This window comes from Dicentrarchus labrax, unplaced genomic scaffold, assembly GCF_905237075.1.
Source record: "Dicentrarchus labrax unplaced genomic scaffold, dlabrax2021, whole genome shotgun sequence".
Classification (NCBI taxonomy): domain Eukaryota; kingdom Metazoa; phylum Chordata; class Actinopteri; family Moronidae; genus Dicentrarchus; species Dicentrarchus labrax.
This window is the reverse complement of record NW_026136715.1, coordinates 27,270,142-27,291,209: the sequence shown is the minus strand read 5'-3', so window position 1 is coordinate 27,291,209 and position 21,068 is coordinate 27,270,142. Positions and strand designations below refer to the sequence as shown.

The 21,068-nt window shown below is 40.4% G+C and overlaps 1 protein-coding gene across 1 annotated transcript in view; it reads left to right on the top strand.

The window, feature by feature from the left end:
- The window catches only part of skia (v-ski avian sarcoma viral oncogene homolog a), a 76,245-nt gene extending 67,911 nt beyond the window's left edge, over positions 1 to 8,334 (top strand). The window contains exons 4-7 of the mRNA XM_051426375.1: positions 51 to 358; positions 492 to 820; positions 2,921 to 3,151; positions 4,500 to 8,334. Coding sequence (XP_051282335.1) covers positions 51 to 358; positions 492 to 820; positions 2,921 to 3,151; positions 4,500 to 4,688 — 1,057 coding nt within the window. The 3' untranslated portion in view covers positions 4,689 to 8,334. The remainder of the gene's footprint in view (positions 1 to 50; positions 359 to 491; positions 821 to 2,920; positions 3,152 to 4,499) is intronic.
- The last annotated feature ends 12,734 nt before the right edge of the window (positions 8,335 to 21,068 follow it).

Sequence of the window (21,068 nt, the reverse complement as noted above, 5' to 3'; positions counted from 1 at the left end):
AGAATGCAGCTCTTGTTAATCTGAAGAAAAACTGTCTGGTTTCCTCATAGCTTCTACAACTACAAGAGCCTAGAGAAAGCTGTGGCCCCCAATGTTGCCCTCACACCGTTACCCCTGGGGAAAGTGAGTCCCATGTCCCCTTCGGTACCAAGCACCTCCCACCCAAGCGGAGGTGAACCACCAGGTGAGGGCACCAACGCCAACTCCAGGCCTCGCAAGAGAAGGGCCACAGAGGAGCTTCCGCCCCCGGCGCCAGAGGCCCCCTGCCCTGTGTCCTCAGCTGCCAGCAAGCTGCCCCCACCGCCTCAGGACGACAAAGACTCTGAGGTGGAGATTGAAGTGGAGAGCCGTGATGAATGTAAGCAAAGAACTCAGTGCTAGCAACTAGATATGTGCAGACTGTTTGTTATGGGGCTAGCTAAATTTAGCCCTGATTTGACAGCTTTTCCACAATCCTCACCCTTTCTTGTGTATCTGGTCTCTCCCAACAGTCACTTCGTCCCTGTCCTCCCTGTCGTCGCCATCATTCACTTCGTCCAGCAGCTCAGCCAAGGACTTGAGCTCGCCAGGCGCCCAAGGGTCCATCTGCACTGTCACGTCAGCCGAGGGCACTGCCCCTGCAGCGGCACCTGTCGCTGCCCCCGTGACCCCACCAGAGCTGGGGCTAGAGTCGGAGCTGGAGAGCTTGAGGCAGGCGCTGGACAGCGGGCTGGACTCCAAAGAGTCAAAGGAGAAATTTTTGCATGAGATTGTTAAGATGAGAGTGAAGCAGGAGGAGAAGTTGGGATCTGCCCTGCAAGCCAAACGCAGCCTTCAGCAGGTAGGCTTCCATCCATATCACTGTAAGAATAGTATGACGTCTTCGGAAACATGCTTGTTTGTCACCTTTCCCTTCGTTGAATGAGAACAATACAGAGATAGGTCCAAGATGTGTTTAGTACGGCTTAGCACAAAGACTGGAAGCAGAGGGAACCTGCTAGACCAGCTTCATTAAGAGTTTCCAACAACAGCTTCCAACAACTCTAAAGCCAACACACAGACTTGTTGACTTTGGAACTTGCACTCAATTTGACCTTCACTTGACTGGTCTGACATTTGACCTGACTTAAGACTTGGATGGAAAATGTTTTAAAGTTTTACGTTTTGTAGAATCCTGGATCTGCAGAAATCCCTGCATTTAAAGGACTCAGCCATGACGTAGACTTGCCCTCAAGCACTTGAGGCTTGATCTGACTTCAGACTTTGCTGGAACTTGCCTTGACTGACTCGAGATATGACTTGGAGTTATCTTAATTCATTTAGACTTTTCTTATGACTCGCCTTGATTGATTTTGGACTTTGTTGGGACTTGTCATGATAGACTCAAGACCTGACTTGTAATTTACTTGATTAACTTGTGACTTGACTTGAACTTATGGCGATTTACCTGACCACCTGGGATGGACTTGTCTTGATTAACCTGATCCTTGGCTTGTAAGAAGTTTTTAAAAAGCTTTGTCAGAGACATTTTAGAGGGGATTTTGAAGGCATTTTTAATCATTATACCACATATAGGAGCAGACAATTGCTAAACCAGCCTCTGTGTCACCAACCAGTCAGAGGTGCCAGTGTAACTCTATATATAGAAGCTGTGATTGTCTATTTGACAAATAATTGTCACACATAAGCACACATCAGAGTTATACAAACAATGACTTATGAATTATGTTTCCTTTGTTGCCCATAGCAGCAGCCTGATATCACTAGATTGCCATTAGTACTCATATCTACAGCCCTGGTGATTAAGCATTTCTATTCTCACACTGATATGCTATATTTAAATATAATATATATATACATAATGATTTTATTCAAGGAGATGCAACATAATGATGCATCACTGTCGGCTTAGACAAAGGGATTTCCCAGCCCTAGCTGCCCTTCACAACTCATACGAGGCCCTACGTTCTTGAAATCAGACTTTCAAAGTTGACACACTGAGCCAATGCATCAAATTGCAGAAGTGGATTAGGAATCATTATCACAGTCCGCAAAGCTTAGCATGAGTTGGCAAGTGATAACAATGAGAGCGGATGTTGCTGCAAAGGGAAAGACCAGACTTCCATTTTTATTTTTGGTCTTGGACAGAGAACAAAAAAAATGCAGACGAAGGAGTCTGTGTGGGTGAGCTACACAAAATGCATCCTGAGCGAGGAACAGCAACTCCAGCGACAGCATTCCACTTTCACTTTCCATCTGGGGATTAGAGGAGCACAATTCCAACCATCCTACAAGCTAAACTACCTCACTGTAAATTAACCCATTGGTGTATTCTGGCTGGTTTTAGTTGAATAACTCTCACCCTAATCCAGCTGCTAGTGAAAGAGTTGTTATGTAAAGCCTCTGTAGAGTAAAGGGTGTGAGGTGGATTGTTTCTTTTCACTCTTTTTGTAGGAACCAACAAAGCTTGATGACAGACATGTTTGTCCCAACTGCTATGTTCCCATGAGCAGGCTAAGGGCGTGTTACCACAACACACACACACACACACACACACACACACACACACACACACACACACACACACACACACACACACACACACACCACACTCACACTCTTTCAGTGATTCAGAGGAAGGAAACCTAACTTCTGTCAGCCCACACATTGCCCTAACCCCTGACTTGGCTCAGTGTAAACACTGACATGGACACTGCAGCTTACTGTAACAAGTCACTGATCTCTGGTGTCAACAGCTCAGAAACCAAGTAAAACAAGCATGTGACAGATATGTCCACTGGCATTCACAGCAGTTGCATAAGCACCATGGGACACAGAAATTTCTCGGGGATAGATTTAAATTATCTCATTTTAAAAAAGCAACTTTTGTAAGTATAAACCTCTCTCTTCAAAGCTAACCTCTACGATCTCTTCTTCCCAGGAGTTGGAGTTCTTGCGGGTGGCCAAGAAGGAGAAGCTGCGGGAGGCGACCGAGGCAAAGCGAAATCTGAGGAAGGAGATTGAGCGCCTGCGAGCCGAAAGCGAGAAGAAGATGAAGGAAGCGAACGAGTCGCGGATCCGTCTGAAGCGAGAGCTGGAGCAGGCCCGACAGCTGAGGGTCTGCGACAAAGGCTGCGAGGCCGGACGTCTTCGCGCAAAATACTCTGCACAGGTCAGTCACAGCATGTGTTGATGTAGCTTGTGAAAGGTTAGAGCTAGATTTCGGGATGCTGACAGGCTTCAATCTTGGGTAAAACGTCTTAGGAACGAGTAGACCGACATTAACAATCCAATGCAAATGAAGTCTAGATGATTCACCAACACCCTCAGAGTAATTGTAGTGTTTCAGAGTTTCACTGTCTCAGATACTCTCAAGGTCAGCAGAGGAGAAGGCGAGAAAAAAACCCACGTTTCCTCTTCCCCAGTCAAAAATAAATGGGTGTAGCCTCAAGTGCACAGACGTATGATAAGTCCCTTTCTGAAAGGAAACAGGAAGAGACGTCGACTTCCCTCAGGCACCATGGGAAATGCAGATTAGACAAAACAAGAGGGAGGTTATGCTCTCCAGCTGCGTCTCCCTGCAGAGACTGCAGTCGTCTTTGAAAGGCTGTCATTAAGATGGTTTAGACGTTTATGTTGCTGCAGCCAAGGCTAAGGACAGGAAAAAGTTCTCATTATCTTAGTGCTCTGAAAGATAATTTTGCTTAAAATGCCATCAGTTTGATAGAAGAGTCTGTGTGTTCAAGATAATATCTAGAGACTTTTTCACCACTAACTTTCTGAAAGAAGTTACATTGACATACGTAAAATCAAATAAAATTTGTTCCACTTAGGAAGCCAACCCAAGCTTTCCTTTGTATGGGCTGAAGCACTTGTTTATATTCTGATCACACAAGCATGGAACATAGCAATGGAATCCATTTCTACATTTACCAACCAAAGGCAGACAATTGGAGCATTTATTTGCCAAATTCAGACATTTGTGACATAGTTTTCGTCAACATCTCTTTACTGACGTAAACTAGACAATAAATTAAACAAAAAAGACAAAATCCATTGATATTTCAAATACTATAATAAAACTAATAAAAAAGAGGTGAAAATGCTGGGGATCCAATCAGAACTCCTCTCTTTGTGTGGGAGGGAGGTTAGATGAAAGCTAACTTTATTTTATTAGCTAACCTGAGCTGGTGTGTTTTCACAAAACCGGAAATACAATACAGGCTCAGATAAACCACGCTGTCCTGTACTGATACCCAGAGTTGCTAATCTTATATCGTAAATTAGTTGTATTAATCATAATAGATGTTTCCTCCAGGAGTACGGAAATTCTAGAGAAATGTTTAGATAATACTAAACCAGTAAACCCATGTTAGTCGATTGCATTAGTGTAGATTAAATCGAAACAATTCAGATGACTAAAATGAAATGGCATTTTAGTCCAAGGATTAAACCTAAATCAACATTAGTAGTCAGATCTGTCCTGCTGTAAGATTTCAGCTGTTTCTTTGGTTTTCCAGATTGAGGACCTCCAGATGAAGCTGCAGCACGCCGAGGCTGACCGCGAGCAGCTCCGAGCTGACCTGCTGCAGGAGCGGGAGGCCAGGGAGCACCTGGAGAGGGTGGTGAAGGAGCTACAGCAGCAACTCTGGCCAAAATCCAACAGTGACAAGGAGGGGACGCTCAAGGACATGCCAGCTGACAACTAACCCAGCAGCCAACCTCACCGCCCAACCATTCCCTCCCCCCCGACATCATCCCCCGACATCTTCTGCCCAACCCAGACCATAAACACTCCCAGGAGTCCTGGGCCGGCCACATTGCACCGCCGTCCATCGTGCCCACCCTCTAGACCACAAAAATGACAGACTCGCCCTCCGACCAGAGACAGAGAAAAGGAATGTGTCCTCATCCGTGCCCATGAAAAGTTAAGTGAGTGCTTTCCTTGGAGAATGACTGGAAACAGCAAAGTACAATGATGCAACAAGGAAACGTGTGTTTCTGAATCAAGCACTGACTTGCACCTTCCAAACTCACAGAACTGAAAACTGGACCACAAAACCGAAAGAAAAACACAAAATGTGTGTGCCTGTATTGACAAGACAAGAAGACAGGGTGAGACGTTTGGACGGATGTCTGAGACATTAAATGCTGAAAGATGATCATGTTATGTAAGAGTTCTGTAGCTGTTGAGAGGTGTTATAGCGGTGTGGCCTGGAGGTCAGGGCTCACATTTTACCCCGGATAAAGTCTCCACCGCCGTCCCTCTCCACGACGAAGATGGAGGATTTTGAACACATTATAAGCTATTTAAGAGAGCGATATGTAAGGAAAAAAGACAGTTTTGTTATTCCTCTGTGCTATTGGAGAAAATATAAAAGATACAAATGAATTAATGATGAACAAAACAAGCAAATGAACTTTCCACAGTGCCACCGTGGTTTTGTCGGTTTTTCAGGAAGCCACTGCAGTCCGCTGAGGGGGAAAAGCATCGAGATTGAACTTCAAGCACCCTCTCTTGTCCTCCAATTGTTTTATAAAATCATTTATTTCTAATTTCTCAGAGCAGCGGGTGGACTTGCATTTGGGTAGATGTTTTTCCCCAGTTCGGGGATTGGAAATAAAAACATGCCGTTTTGAAGTCAGCTTTTTAGCGAGCATTTGTTTTGGATGATCAATAATGATATACACAACAGTCGACATCTCGGCCTGTCTCACACACACACACACACACACACACACACACACACACAGCACACACTGGTTGCTGATATGTTATTTTAAGCATTTGGGTCAAAACCCTGAAGTCTTTGTCTTCTAAAGATAAAATACTCTAGATGGAAGTGTTGCCGGTGACGGAAGCCGGCATGTTTTTATGGCATCAGAACCATCATGTGTAGAATCATAGGGGGCTGGATGGGGCACCTTTGGCAAGAACCACAAAATGTTCATTTTAATTAAATTAAGGTATGTAAATATAAATATATGTTGTTGTTTTTTTTTTTTTACTTTACAATAATGAATCGCACTTTGTCATAACAAAATACTGTTATAATGCATTGTACTCCCACTATTGTCTTCAAGCTTACTTTGAAAACATCATCTTATACATGACTGCTACCATATAAATCCAGTAAGCATTTTGTTGATTATATGCATCTCGAATAAATACTGTTGTTCTGTTTTCTTAAGGCAAAGTATTGTAAATAAACGGTAAGAAAAAAAGGCTCCACCTGATGCTTGCTGATGCAGTCTGGGATTGTTGGAACGAGCGGCTCTCGCTTTCTTTTTTTTTGTAAAATAATTGACACAGATGGCGCTCGAGCACCCGGTTACAACTCAGTTTGACACAGCTCGGCGAGGTGAATGGTTGCAGGAGCCTGAACAAACAGTCACATGTTCGAAGAATAAAATCCGATTTTATTCCAAAGGCAGAGGCCACGAGTCTGCCGTCACGTAGTGGGTACAATGCAATCAGAATGTACATTGTGTTAATGCTATTTTTCCTTTGGTTGTTGATGTTGTTTTAAACGTGGAGATATTTTATTGCTTGTCTGTTATGTTCACTTTTTTCAATAGAAAAACTCATATTTTCTTTATGCATGAAATTTGAGATACATGAAGTTTGCCATACATATAGTCAGTTATTGGGCATTGATACTGTACATGTAAGGGTTTTATTGTGTTATGCAATATAAAGCAATTTGTCTTATTCAGAACAGGAAAAAGTAATCAAAAAGCAACACACCGTGTATTGTTCTTAAGAAAAAAAAAAGCTTCACACTTGCAAAAAACAAAACAAAACACAACAAAAAAAGTTGTTTTCTTAAACGCAATGCTGGAAAACCTCAAGTGCCTGGACGTGGGCGAAAGGTTTCCAGAGTAGGGAAAACTGATGATGAAGCTGTTGGGGCTGGGCCTCTCATCAACTTCCTGTTTGCAGGTTTCAAATTAAAAGCCCCTCCCTTGCTCAGCAGCTGTGATACAATAAAATAAAAAAATCAGTATTCCTAAACCAACCAGTTTACAAACTTTTGTCCTTTTTCAATGCAGAGAACAATTGAACAAACGCTAGATGCTTAAGGCTTTTTTCCTGAATGAGTGCTCTTTTTCTTCATTTGAAATCAATGATATGCATGTTCAAACAATTTTTATAGAAGACCTTGAAAAGCCACTTGCTTCGGGGAATTGTTACTTTGGGTTGTACATAAAGACTTAACTGTTTATTCCCAGTTTGTTGACCTGTCCTGAGGCAGACACGTCGAGGATAATAAAGAGGGCATTATGTTAAAAGCCCTTTTCTTATCTAACATTACTGATGTTAGCTCAGAGAACAACACTGCGACTTTGGCAGACCTAAAATTGGTACATTTTGTAGTTGTTTTTACACTCAAAAGAGTTGATAGCCTATGTGTAGTTTACTTTACTCATGGTTTTCTACAAAAGAAGGGAGACGATAACGACATTGGCTCTTCACTCTCCCGCGCAAAAGAAAAAAGCAGTTTAACAAAGTCTTGTTTTCTAAAGGAGAATCATTTTGCTAAATAATGGACAGTAAAGCAGCAATAACGGTCCATATTAATAGACAAATACTAGCCAGTGTGAAGATTTGAATAAGAATTTACAAATGTAAATATGTTTTTCATTTACGATATTGTATAATATATGTACATGGTGTTTCCTTTTTCAAAAGAAATCTTTTCTTACAATAGCTGTCTTGTTTTTTTGGGTTTTTTTTTTTTGGAATTTGTGTTTTAACTGAGATGTTTCAAAAACAGTTAATGCAGTGCGTAAGAGAATATTCCCTACATAAACATGTTAATCCATTATTTTCATTTTTTTTTTACTGTAGAGTCTTTATATTGAATGACTTTTTTCACCAGTTCATATATATTTTTAACAGTATGTTCAGTATCAGATAGCAGACACACACACACACACACACACACACACACACACACGTACATGACTACACCACCTTGCAGATTGTTTCCCCCTCATCCTCATGTATCTTTTTAGCCCTGTGCTGCTGCTAATACTATATAAACCTTACAATTCTAGAAATATTTTTATGTAAGAGGTAAATGTAAGCTTTCCCATTTATTAATGCCACATATACAGTATGAAAAAAAAGCTTGGCATATTCATCTATCTCCTTTGTTTCCCCTCATCTTTTCACGCCTTTTTCCTCATCCCTCCTCCGACAGCACCCCTCCCCTTCTCTCACGACACGGACTATATTGTAAAGTAAAGGACTTTATGAGATTATGTTTGAAAATAGCTATGCTTATATACTACAGTGACTGAATGTACAGTGTATAGATGCATTACCAGAAATAAAGTTGTTTGTCCAGATTGAATGACCCAGTTTCCTGTTTTTGCTGCTGGTTTGGCAAACAATATAAACCCTAATTATCCAGCAAAGATTGCAGAGCGAGTGCTTTTTTCTTCTAATTCATCTCGCTGAAGAAAATTAGTTCAGCACAGCAATATCTACAGAAATATTTGTCGGCCAAGAAGGAGATGTTGTCCTGCTGTCAGGGTTTTGAAGTCAGACACACACACACACACACACACAATCTCAAGACTGGTTCTCAACCACCACAAGTGGTGGCAAGAAAAATCTGTAAAAAATATTGAAATTCACTTAAATTCAATTATATTTTATTTGTGCATTATCCAACTGCATCAGGCTGCATTTTGGTCGAACGTTAATGTTGTAATGTTGAGGGACAGTGGAGGAGCCTCATTTGAAGCCAGCTAAATAACGACAGGAGCAGGTTGGATGCCGGTAGCTGCTTAGTTTTTCATGCTGCTTTTTCTGCTGCGCTTATACTGGCTTAGCTAACTAGCTTTGTTGTTGTACCGAAGCCCGTTTGCTCTTCCATCAAAAACCAGTAAACTAAATAGTCAACGCAGTAACAGAATGTTGATCCATATCTGATCAGCTCTGCCTAGTTTGACAGTTTGATCTGAGTTCAGTGCGCTGAGCTGGATGAACTCATTGAGAATGACCTGTCAATCACAAGGTAGCCACACCCTAAAGCATACTGTACTTTATTGTCTGTTTTACTCTAAATGGAACCATCATTTACTAAATGAACATCAGGCTGTATGGAAGAAGACTGAAACTAGAGACTGAGATCATTTCTCCATAAGGCTCCATACTTTTAGACTTAGGCCAATAGAAAGAATACAGGTTTTAGACACTTCCATGTTGGCTTCACTTCACAGACATGCAATCTCTGTCCATGATATATATATATATATATATATATATATATATATTTATCATTCTGATCCTGATGCATTTACACCTTGCATTGACATACGTGTGTAAATGGGGTGTTAGTCCCAAAGTATGGGACAAGCTCTCAAAACGTTGGATTCTACATTTCCCATAATGCAACTAATTATTATTATTGATTTTATTGATATTATAAACTGTACAGTGAACTCAAATACGGAACATGACTGCAGAAAGTGTCAGTAAAACAAGTTATTTGGATACATTCTGAGCAGATTATTAAACATTGTATCAGAGATGAGTTTTCCTGATATTTTAAGGTCTGTATTATGTATGTTGTATTATTTTATCTCATGCTTGGCCATTTTCTACCAGTTCTTTGCAGAGATGGGAATAACGGCGTTATAAATAATGGCGTTACTAACGGTGTTACTTCTTTCAATAACGAGTGATCTAATTGATTACTCTTCCCATCGTAATAACGCCGTTACCATTACTGCCAAAAAATGCGGCGCGTTACTATAACTGAAGCTGTTTTTTTCATCAGACCAACTAGATCTCTGAGCCGAGAGGCAAAGACTTTTTTTACTGTTCTTCCTTGGTTAGTGGGCAGTGCACGAGACAAGCGCATAAATGCTGACGATTGGCTGAGGTTGACTAAAATTTCATGGTGAGCCAATCAGAGGTAGAGTTGGGCACGTTTTCAAAGGCACGCATAGTCGGACACACAACGAACAACACAAGTGAGTCAGTCAACGAGAGACAGGTATGGCGAGCCCAAATAATCCAAAAGTAGCCTTCTCTAAATGGAAGTATAGCCATTACTGTTCCCTCCAAGAAATTAAAGGAACGAATGTAACCATGAAATGTACATTATGCCCTGGGCAAAAGTGCCTATCCACGTCGGTGTCAAGTAATTAAAATAAAAACTTACTCAAACATCTTTCAACGTTGCATGCTTCCATGAAATTAGTGGCCAAGACCACCGAAGGAGAAGGAGACAGTGCCACAAAACCTAAGCAACTGAAGCTTGATTTTAAGGCCCCACCACACGTTTTGTGAGATGTATTTTTTATTTCTTATGTACTACCTGTTTATATTTGGATTCCTTAGTTTTGCTATACATTGTACTTTTCAGTTAGATTGAAAGCACCTCATATTGTTACACTGTTCTACTTTTTCAAGGAAGAAAATACTTGAAGTACAGTATATCTACCAATTGTCTGAAGTTTCTTTTTGCACTACAAAGAGTGTATATATTTGTTATTTATATTTAGTATAGTGCTTAACAAGCATAATTTAATTTTGCCCAGTTGTGGCCTGTTGAGGGGCAATAAATATCAAAAGTTCCAAAACATCTATTGTGTTATTTGTATGGATCCACCATATAAACATAATATCTACATACATGGCATTTGACTGGAGGTTAGTCTCACTTTGTCCCACAGCAACATTAAAATAGTTTAGACTTGTGTACATTGTTTCTGTTAATAATGGATTGTATTAAGTGTCCATTTCATTATAATATTCAGATTTATCATAAATAATTGAACATGCACATGTATTTTGAGTTCCGTTAAAGAGGGGTGGAGGTGGGGTCACATTTGAGCATTTAAAAATGTTAAAAATGTATTTGAAAGTAATGCAATAGTTACTCCCTGAAGTAACTAGTTACTTTATAATATGTAACTGAGTAACTAATTTAGTTACTTTTTGGAAGAAGTAACTAGTAACTAATTACTTTTTAAAAGTAACTTGGCCAACACTGGTTCTTTGGTTGTTTTAACATTTCTAAAGCAGGATGTTTATCAGAGAGTATAGGCTCTGTGAGTATAGATTGTGTTCAGCTCTTCAGAGTTTACATCTTTTAAAAATAAATCTTTTTATTTTGAATTAGGGTTTCCTGACACTTACTAACATAAATCAATACATGCAGATACAATTAAAAAGCAAATAAAGTAAATATGTGTATGTGCAGTGAGCCAAGAGCTCAGGATAGCTCATTACAACTAACTGTCATTTTGTTATGATCAGGGGAGATTTTGAACATACTGCTGTGAGACTAGCTGGTTCACAGTATTTACAGGTGGAGAAGACAAAGGAATCAAATCTCAAAACAAGTTGGTTTCAGTCTGCAGACTTGTATCCCTAATTACAGCGTTCTGACAACAAAAACAACAAATTAAAGAAGCTGAGACAAAACAAGAAACAAAACTCTATTAAATGTGCAACGTCAGAATATAAAGAGGACAAAGAATGAAATACATGCAGCCCCTTTCAGTTAAAACAAAGTGGAGTTATTTCAGTGCAATGCAGGGGCCACTCTTAAGCGTACCAAAACAACACTAAACATTCTTCAGTTTCACCCTCTCATCCGGTTTATGTACACAGATATGGGTTCAGTGCAGCCGCTGGAGAAACCTCCGTAATTACTATGAAAACCTTAAAAAGGAAAAGATGAGCTGCAAACACTTAACTAGAAAGGAATGTACACTAGGTCTCAAGTTAACGCCTACACAGCCTGACAGCATTTGATGTAAACATTCATTAGCGTGTACACACATGTGGCCACAGCACGCGGCTGTGTGTGTGCTCAGGGTACGTTAGCTGTAGGCCCGTCGGTATCCAGAGCGAGGAAAAGCATCCGATGGAGGAGAGAAGCCGGTTTCTGGTTTGGTTGACGGCATTCCTGCAGACAAATTAAAGACTTTAAGAGCTTCAAATGCTACCTGAAATGTAATTCCATACCTAAATAAAGCTGGCACAGACTGCCATTATGAATGTGTAAACTATAAACTGAAAAGAAAGAGGATGTTAGAAACAAACCGTGAGATAACAGCAGTGACTAAACCCACGTAAACATTTGCTCCATTGAGAAGCTGCTATTGTCTTTCCTACTCCAGTCTTAAGCTACCCCAAAACAAGTATTACTTAGACCACTTCCCAGATGTAAAGTAAATTGTCTAATAGAACAGCTGTTCCCAACCTTTTTCCTCAAAGGACACCTTTTCTATCATCAGTAAACCCCTGGCCAAGTGACATATTTTATGGATATTTCATGTTACATTCAAACCTGTACAGTGAACCCAAACAGTGAACTCAGTAACATTTGTGTAGAATTAGTGATTTGGATTAATTTTGAGCAGATTATTTCCTGTTTAGGAAACTTTTCCTGTATTATGCATTAGGATATGCACAATAACAGTAAAGAAGTGTGCTCTAATACAATAACACTCTAATACAATAGCCTTGTAAATGCCTGTTCTGCTCAGCCTGTCTTTCTGAGACAGTGTTAATGAGGGCCTGATTCAACAGCATGGAAGACATTGAGGCTATTTGTTGTGTTACTGCTATTCAGGATAACATTATCGCTTCAAAACATGCTGGCCTGAAAGACATGCCACCCTATCTGAAAATCCCCATCCCATCATTCATAAAAGAAATCCTCAAAATGTACTAAATGAATTAAACATGGCTTAGTAATTGACGGTACATCATGAAACAGCGGGAGACACTGAGGCAGAGTAAGACTGAGAGAGCTGCGAGAGACTCCAGAGACTAATGCGCTAACTGTGGGGCGTTCTTCCTCATGTGACTGCTGTAATTGGGTCAGTCAATAGCCCTGTGTGGTGCTGCTTCTGGTTCAGAGAGCTGAGAGCTGCCTGACAGCCCGGCCCACACTGCACTGACGATGTGGGCCACAGCAGCAGCCGGAGAGCTGCCTCCAACCGGCCCAGTGTCTGCTCACTCGCTGTACCTGAGTTATGAGAGGAAAATTATTTCTATTATAATACAGCTACCCTTATTCACACCCATTTTAAAGGACATATGCATATGTTCTGTATATGCATCAGAGATCAGTATGAATGTACGTTTAATGCAGCGGTTCTCAAACTGGGGTCCGCAAAATTATTTGCAATAAATTATTAAAGTTTTGTCATATCATTAAAAATTGTAGTATACATGGGAACCACTGCGCCAATAAAACATAAACACTGATCCAATTACTCCCGCTCACGTTAGCTTTGGGCCAATCAAAACTCTCAAAGGATTGTATCACGTAAATCTGACACACATCACTCGCTCGCATCACCTTGCTCAGGATGCACTCAGCGTACAGCTCCTGCTGATGTTTAGCCGGCTAGTGGCGATGGATGCCTATTTAAGACCATCCACTTCATCAAGTGATGTGAAGCCCAAACCAGCTAAACTGAGAAGATATGCCGACAGTTATCTCGAGCTTGGTTTTATTCAGAACAGCGACGGTAAGAGCACCAGCGGATCTAAAGGTAGTCATAAACAGTATCTTTATGTTGACATTCCCTTTTCAGTGTTTTCCATTCAATTCAATTCAATTTTATTTGTATAGCGCAAATTCATAACAGAAGTTATCTCAGGACACTTTTCAAATAGAGTAGGTCTAGACCGAACTCTGCATTCTCTTGTGATAGAAGGACAGAAGCTACCTCATAAACTGTTGATTTTTCAGGTTAGAGATAACCAGTAGTAAAGGTTTGTAATGTCCATATTTATAGTCATTTGAAAATATGTCATCCTTATAAGGCTCGAATGGCCCTACCATGTAAATATTTGTTCCTTTCCTTGAGAATGTGTTGATTTTTCAATTGTTGGTTTTATATAATCCCTCAAAGCGCTTTAGCCATGAAACTTGAAAAATTAACTGCGTTCATTAGGACTTTGCCAGTCTTGTTACTGTTCATTTTCTGAAAGCTTTAAGATCTGTTACTTGAAAATTAGAAATGCTGTGAGGTCAAAATGTAATCTGAATAAAAATGACCCTGTTTTTAAAAGTATAGAAATTGTATTAATGTTTATTTATTCAAATTTAATTTGTTTAAGTTCATTTCTATGAAACTCGCCTTAAGTTTTTAGGTTGAAAAGTTTGAAATATAAATAACTCCTACGGCATCTAGGAGTACAAATGTCAGTAAACATATGTTAAATTTTCTCCCCTGTAAGGGGTCCTTGGCCCCAAAAAGTATGAGAACCCCTGGTTTAATGGTTGTAGAAGCGCCAATTGTGAATATTTAGTTGGCTGATCTTTGCCGGACTTATTTTTGGACATTTTTTGTCACTTTGTTTAACATGCAATTTCTGCCACTAGGGGGGCTCTCACATCAAAACGTAACAACGGATGAAATTTGATGACATCTTGATCGAGCATGGAATGATGGGAGTTGTTGTCTTCACCACCATTGCCGTCATTGCAGTCAGCTTCTCCCGGTTAGGATTCCTTCAGTGTTCATGGTTCAGGACGTTTCTACCGGGAGCCCAATTATCCACATAATTATCCAACTGGTCATCATCCCGTTCAAATCTATCGAGTTAAAAGGCAACAAGATCTAAACAGTGGATGGTAAAAATGTGGCTTCAAACTGGATAAACAGTCGGTGTATGACAGCTTCTGGCAGACAACCACAACGCTGATGCATGCACAAAGGGGATATAACGCCATTGACAGGCGACTACTGAAACGCAGCGTTACCTGAATAAAATGAGTCTGAACATTGTTGGAAACATTTGGGATGATGGAAGTACACAACTCAACTACAGAACACAAGTCTGTTGATAACATAGGTCATTTTAATGTGGAAATGTTACGTATTATAGCTTTAAGTCACAGTAGAAAAAGACAAACTTTTAAAAATCCCCCTCAAGGTCCATTTATTAGCTCTTTCCAGAGGTTTCAAACATCTTTGCCAGCAGGTTGAGGATATTTTGCTGGCCGGCTAACAGCTACATCTAACATCTGTGCGGTAGAACTCGATTACCTTACATCAACAAAGTATTGGGTTTCAGGCCATTTTGTTTCATAAAGTGTCAGGTGAGGTTTGGGTGATTCTTTGTAATTCTTCTTTCTCTGACTGCCAACTGTCTGCATATAATTTCTTGCAAGTAGATGTAGAATGTCCCGCAGTTAAGTTGGTCTGGTTAGAGTTTCAAAATAAAGTTACGTGGTTAACATTGTGAAACGACCTTGCATTTTGGTTAGTTTAATCATTAATTTACTATCAAGACTAATCTCTTAAAACCTAAAAGGGGACTCCTGAAATTAAAACCCTCTCAAATTGGGGTTGTAGTGGATTGGTGGGTGTGTAACACGCTTTGGTATGAGTTTGGACTGACATTGCACAGAGAGTGGACACATTTTTTGCCCTGGACCCCATAGTGGGTTAATTGAGCCTTGGACCATTGAAAAGACATTAATGTTGCATAATCTGACCCCAGAATGATCTTATATCAGCTCTTTTCTCTCAAGCTGAAACTTGTTGAGAAAATTATGTTAAATCAGCCTTGGAGGAGATAATACATTTGTTTAATTGTCACTCAACTGGCACAGTGATTATAGATGAAGTATTACAGCTTTGTGTTAGAATGAAGCTTTCAGCGTGTATTAAAGCAGAAACACACTCATCTTTCATATGTTCTCATCTCACTGGGTCTCTGCCTCACAGTTATTATCCACTGAATTCACTGGGATATCTCTGCAGGTTTTCTGTCACCAAATGAAAATCCTAGCTGAAGGATATTTGTCTTACTGACACTACCTTGCCCAATGTCAAGGCCCTGTCTATGACTCCTTGGGGAGGATCAAATGACTGCAATTTATAGCCTAAATGGATTTTGTCATCAGGGTCAGCAACTAAGATCTTTGAATTATTAAAATGAATCACTGAATTCAAGTTAACTAAGAATTTATGTCAAAATGGTCAACAGATCATCTGAAACAAGGCTAAGCTTTTGAAAAGGATTTGTTCATGAGCACATTGGATGATAAAATTGCAAAAAGGTAACACCTGTGCAAATCCCTGTAATCCCTGACACCAAAATTGCACTGATCTCGTTGATTGATAACTGACACACATTTTCCATTTCCAGTCCATCAAAACACCAAACAGGTGCTGACGGGAAAAAGACCAAAGCTGAAAGATTTTTCACACTGTTTCAAGTCTTCCACCCCAAGAGCAATTCATTATAGGATAATTGCAGTTTTGTAGTTTTACCCATCACTACAGTCAATTACAATTACATTGTTCTCATCAAGAATGAGCAGTCAGACCATCACGCAGGCAGTAAACAAGCCAAGTGTTTATCCAGATTATCTAAACCAGTGGTACGTTTTTATAGGACTAACTCCCTTCATCAACCCCTCCATTTATGCTCCAAATGTGTTCATTTGAATTCATTTCAAACTAGATTGTATTTTTTACTATTAATCATATAAAAGTTGATATAATAGTGGATGTTACAATATGGTCATGCAATTGAACTGTCAATGTTAAGTTCCGTTTGCATTCATACTACAACCACATGGTGTAGCAAAAGCTGGAAAACCATCAATCCATTACTTTTAGCTAACTATTTCATCCCCTCTGGTTGCATTCAAGCACTCTTAGTTACAATAACACCGACATTTATTGTTATAGCTGGCTGTATGTAGGTGTATTTTTACAATCAAATCAATCAAATGAATCAATTCAAAAAGTACAACATTTTACAAATAAATTAAATTAAAAAAACTTTGGGAACAAACATTTTTGTTGTTATAAGAGTGCTGTTATAATAGCCACATGTTTAATCCATGACTAGGTTACACATTATTAGGAAACCTTTATATACTGCAGTTTTTCTAATGGTGAATGTGTTGCTGACAGGATGGATGCTGATGATCGTGAGATGTAATTGTATGCTGTCAGTAAACAGTACTTTTGCATCTAATTTGTAATTTAATTTGTATAATATAAGGCAAATGTGAATGTGCAGCATGTGTTCATACTGTTTATTATTAAATTATTCCACCTAGAAAACAGTTCACCAACTACAGCAGACTTGACCTTTCCCCTCTTTCTGCTCTGAATGGACACTCTGCAGCTTAATGGACTCATCTCTCACTAACATTCACACACATAGCGCGCACACATCCGCTTGCCTTGCCAGAAAGGCCACATTCAGCCGGTGCAGGTCATTGGCCCCTAGGCAGGTTCAATATTTATGGGTCGCTGCAGCATTTTACTGTCTCAGCTTGACAAAAATGATCAGCATCTCAGGCACTCTGCCTGTCAATCCAGCAGCTCGGCACATCACATCAGCTGCCACGGCAGTCAGCCCGGCTGGATGTCCCTGTGATGGGCTGCCAGGATGTCAATGAGGGATGGCTAATAAGATGGGTTTCCCCAGCCAGGGATAAATCACTTTGGATCCAGAACCGAAGCAGGGATAGATAGATGAATGTTGAGGATATGTAAATGCTCTGAATTCTGATACGGTTTTGCTTGTTTGTCCTACACTTGAATTCAACACTAAGAACAGCTGAAATCCTGATTAATGTAGGATCATTGGATGTCGTTGTGTATTGCTGTACCTCCTTTATTGGGTTTTCCAAAGCCAGTTGTCTCACGAGCCATCTTGTAGATTTAATAGAATGAACAAAGGAAGGAGGGCGTAACAATAATGGGGTTAGGGTTGTGTTGAAATAGTTTACTGGCACCTTTTTAATTGGTTCATTTCAGGCAGGTTTAATCTGAACTTTGTGCGTTGAGCTGGATGAACTCACGGAGAATGACCTGTCAATCACAAGGTAGCCAGGCCCTAAAGCATACCCTGCTTTATCGTCTATATTACTCTAAATGGGACCATCATTTACTAAATGAAAAATGTGCTATTTGGAAAAAGACTGAAACTAGAGATTGAGATCATAAACTCTAAACTAGAAGTAGTCTTGTTTCTCATAAAATTCAATACAATCAGGCTTATTTTTTGCAGCCATGGAGCTGCTACCAGGATCTGGCCATTGCAAAGAATACAGGTTTAAGACACTTCCAGATAGCTTCATTCCACCGACCTGGAATCTCTGTCCACACTACTTACCACCATGTAGAGAACACATCATAAAGGTTAAAAAGGTACTAGTTTTTACACTCTTTTTTTGGGTTTGCTAAAGTGGTTTAAGGGCATGCAGCAAAGTAAAGTCAATTTTAGGCAATTATATCAACTTTTATTATATAACCCTTGGAAAACATAGGTACCAGAGGTGGTGGTACGAAATGAAAAGTAAGGGTACTCTAAATAATTCCTCTGTTGAGGAATATAAGTACCTGGGGGTGTACTTTAATAATAAGTTGGACTGGACCAGAAACACCGAGGCGGTCTACAAGAAGGACCAAAGCCGACTCTTTTTCCTGAGGAGGCTGAGGTCCTTAACATCTGCCGGACGATGTTCTATGAGTCTGTTGTGGCCAGTGCGATCTTCTTCGCTGTTACATGCTGGGGAAGTGGGCTGAAGGTCGCAGACACTAACAGACTAAATAAACTTATCAAGAGGGCCGGTGATGTCGTGGGGGAGGAGCTGGACACTCTGACGACCGTGGCAGAGAGGAGGATGCTGTCCAGGCTTCAGTCCATCTTGGACAATGTCTCTCACCCTCTCTACGACACACTGGCCCAGCAGAGGAGCACCTTCAGCAGAAGACTCCTCTCACCCAGATGCACTACAGAGCGCCACAGGAAATCATTCCTGCCTGTGGTCATTAAACTCTATAATGCCTCCCTAAGAGAGTCAGACACCCCCTCTCTGTAATCTGACTCAAACATAGACTTTTGCACATTATTACAGTACATTTGATCTTTTATATATATATATATATATATATATATATATATAGTTATATATAGTTATATTTAAATATATTTATATTTTGTTCTTAATATATGTTGTTTGTATAATATATGTTGTATGTATATCTGGAGTTTGTAACAAAAATAATTTCCCCCTGGGATTATTAAAGTATTTCTGATTCTGATTCTGATTCTGATTCTGATAAGAAGTGCCCGTACTCAGTACTGGTGACTGCAGGCCCATTTCAGGCATTGGATCAAACTGTCAAATTAGACAGTGCTGATCAAATAGGAGTCGAGATTCTGTTACTTTATACATTTTTGTAAACATAATTTAGTGTACTGTTCTGTAATATGAGAATGTGCATGACCAGGCATCTGCCATTGTTTCCTGCTACAGATGAGTCCAAACTAAGCACAGCCAATGAGAGCAAGTCAACTCACCGCTGCTGGCAACAACCATAATGCTGAAGCTTCAAAAACGGTACTCAATAAACCAGTGGTTGATGTCACGATAGGTTCACTCACTTGATATCTTTGTGTATACCTTTCTAGTGTGCACGCACTACATGTTCAAACACTGTTTGGAATCTTAAGCAAAAAAATTTAGGAAAAAATGTATCATCTGCCTTGGAGTTCAGGAGGTTATCTCTGTATCCTGAGAAATGTGGGAGGTTTACAGATGAAGAAGAATCGAGACAGAAGTTGGGTCAATGAGCTGGGGTCCTTGGACCTCTGATAATAAATGACATGGCAGCTCCTTACGCATGTCCATGTTTGGATATGAAACTGAGTCACACTGGTGTCAGACTGATCCGATTTACAATCTCTCAAAATGAAAGATATCCATCCAGAACAATGGCTGGATCATATCTATGTCATTATCACACTTGCTGTTAAACACAATATTTTGCTAAAAGCCATTCAGTTCCATATAACCTGTGTTCACCAGTTGCAACCTGTGGTATAGCTGGAGACACTGCACTGGAGCACTTGGTTCCAGATAATTCCCCCAATAACCCCAAACTGCTCCTGATGATATGCATCAGCGAATGAGTGTGAATTAGTTGTGATGGCCTTTGTGATCCTTGTATGAATGGCTTGTACAACACGTAGAGTGGTCAGTAGACTAAGTAATAAGTACAGTCCATTTACCATTTAATGCACAGAGAAGATTGATATCTCTCTCTTATCATCTTATTCTTACTTACACATTGGTGAAAAATAGCCCATTTCATTGCCTTCCATCTATATATTCATCTATGTACAAAGCGGAAACATGATTCTGTGGTATAAATGTGCAGCAACGCATGTCAAGTGATATTTTGTTTGAGTGTGGAGTGACCAAACATAAATTAAGCTTGAGAGTAACATCTTCAGATGTCTCAGTGTGTCTGTGGTTCAGCAGTTGTTAGTGTTCTCATTGGGCCCAAATGAAGCACACTAAAACAGAAAACACTTTGAGTTTGAACCACTCAGGACGTGCCTGCTGCGAAGGCGTCCTGGGTCTCTGGCTTATGAATCATTACCACAACAGCTCAAAGCAGTCAAGGATGTGAGCACGAGTGTTTGAAGAGTTGCACAGCTGAGGCTTTGTGGATGGTAGTAGGGGTGTGCCCTCACAGAACATTACGGAGAGAACAGGAGGCCTCTTGCTGGGGGGAGCTTTAACCAAGGCCTGTGTGGGCACGATTTCATAAAGACTGTGGGCACCTGTGGGTGACTCACGCGGGCCTTACTGCTCGTCTGGGGTAGTGACACAAAAAACCTAACTGCAGGGATGAGAAGTAAATAGGCCAGAGTTTCTCACCATGGTTAGTCAACCTACAAGGCCAGAGCTAATAGCCCTCCACACCCGTGCTTCCTTCTTTTCAAGCAGCGTTAGCTTGTGTAGGATTTCCCTTAAGACACGGCTGTCGCAGTGATCCGAGTAAACCCTGTAAATGGGAAACAAACAAAAACAACCGGGAATCACATCTGAGCGCAGCAGGAAAATCCAGAACAGGGTGGAAAAAATAGGGAAAAAAAGCTTTCAGAGAAGAGAATAAGGAAAGAAAAAGACAGTTTCAGCTCAGTTTCCTAAACAAAGATTAGAACATCTTTCAGCCTCCCTCAGGGAAGGAGCTGAGCGGAGTGGGGGCTCTGCCAAGGCAATATGACTAGACAGCACCCAGCAAGGGGCGCATGTCGTGGGGGGGGGTATTTG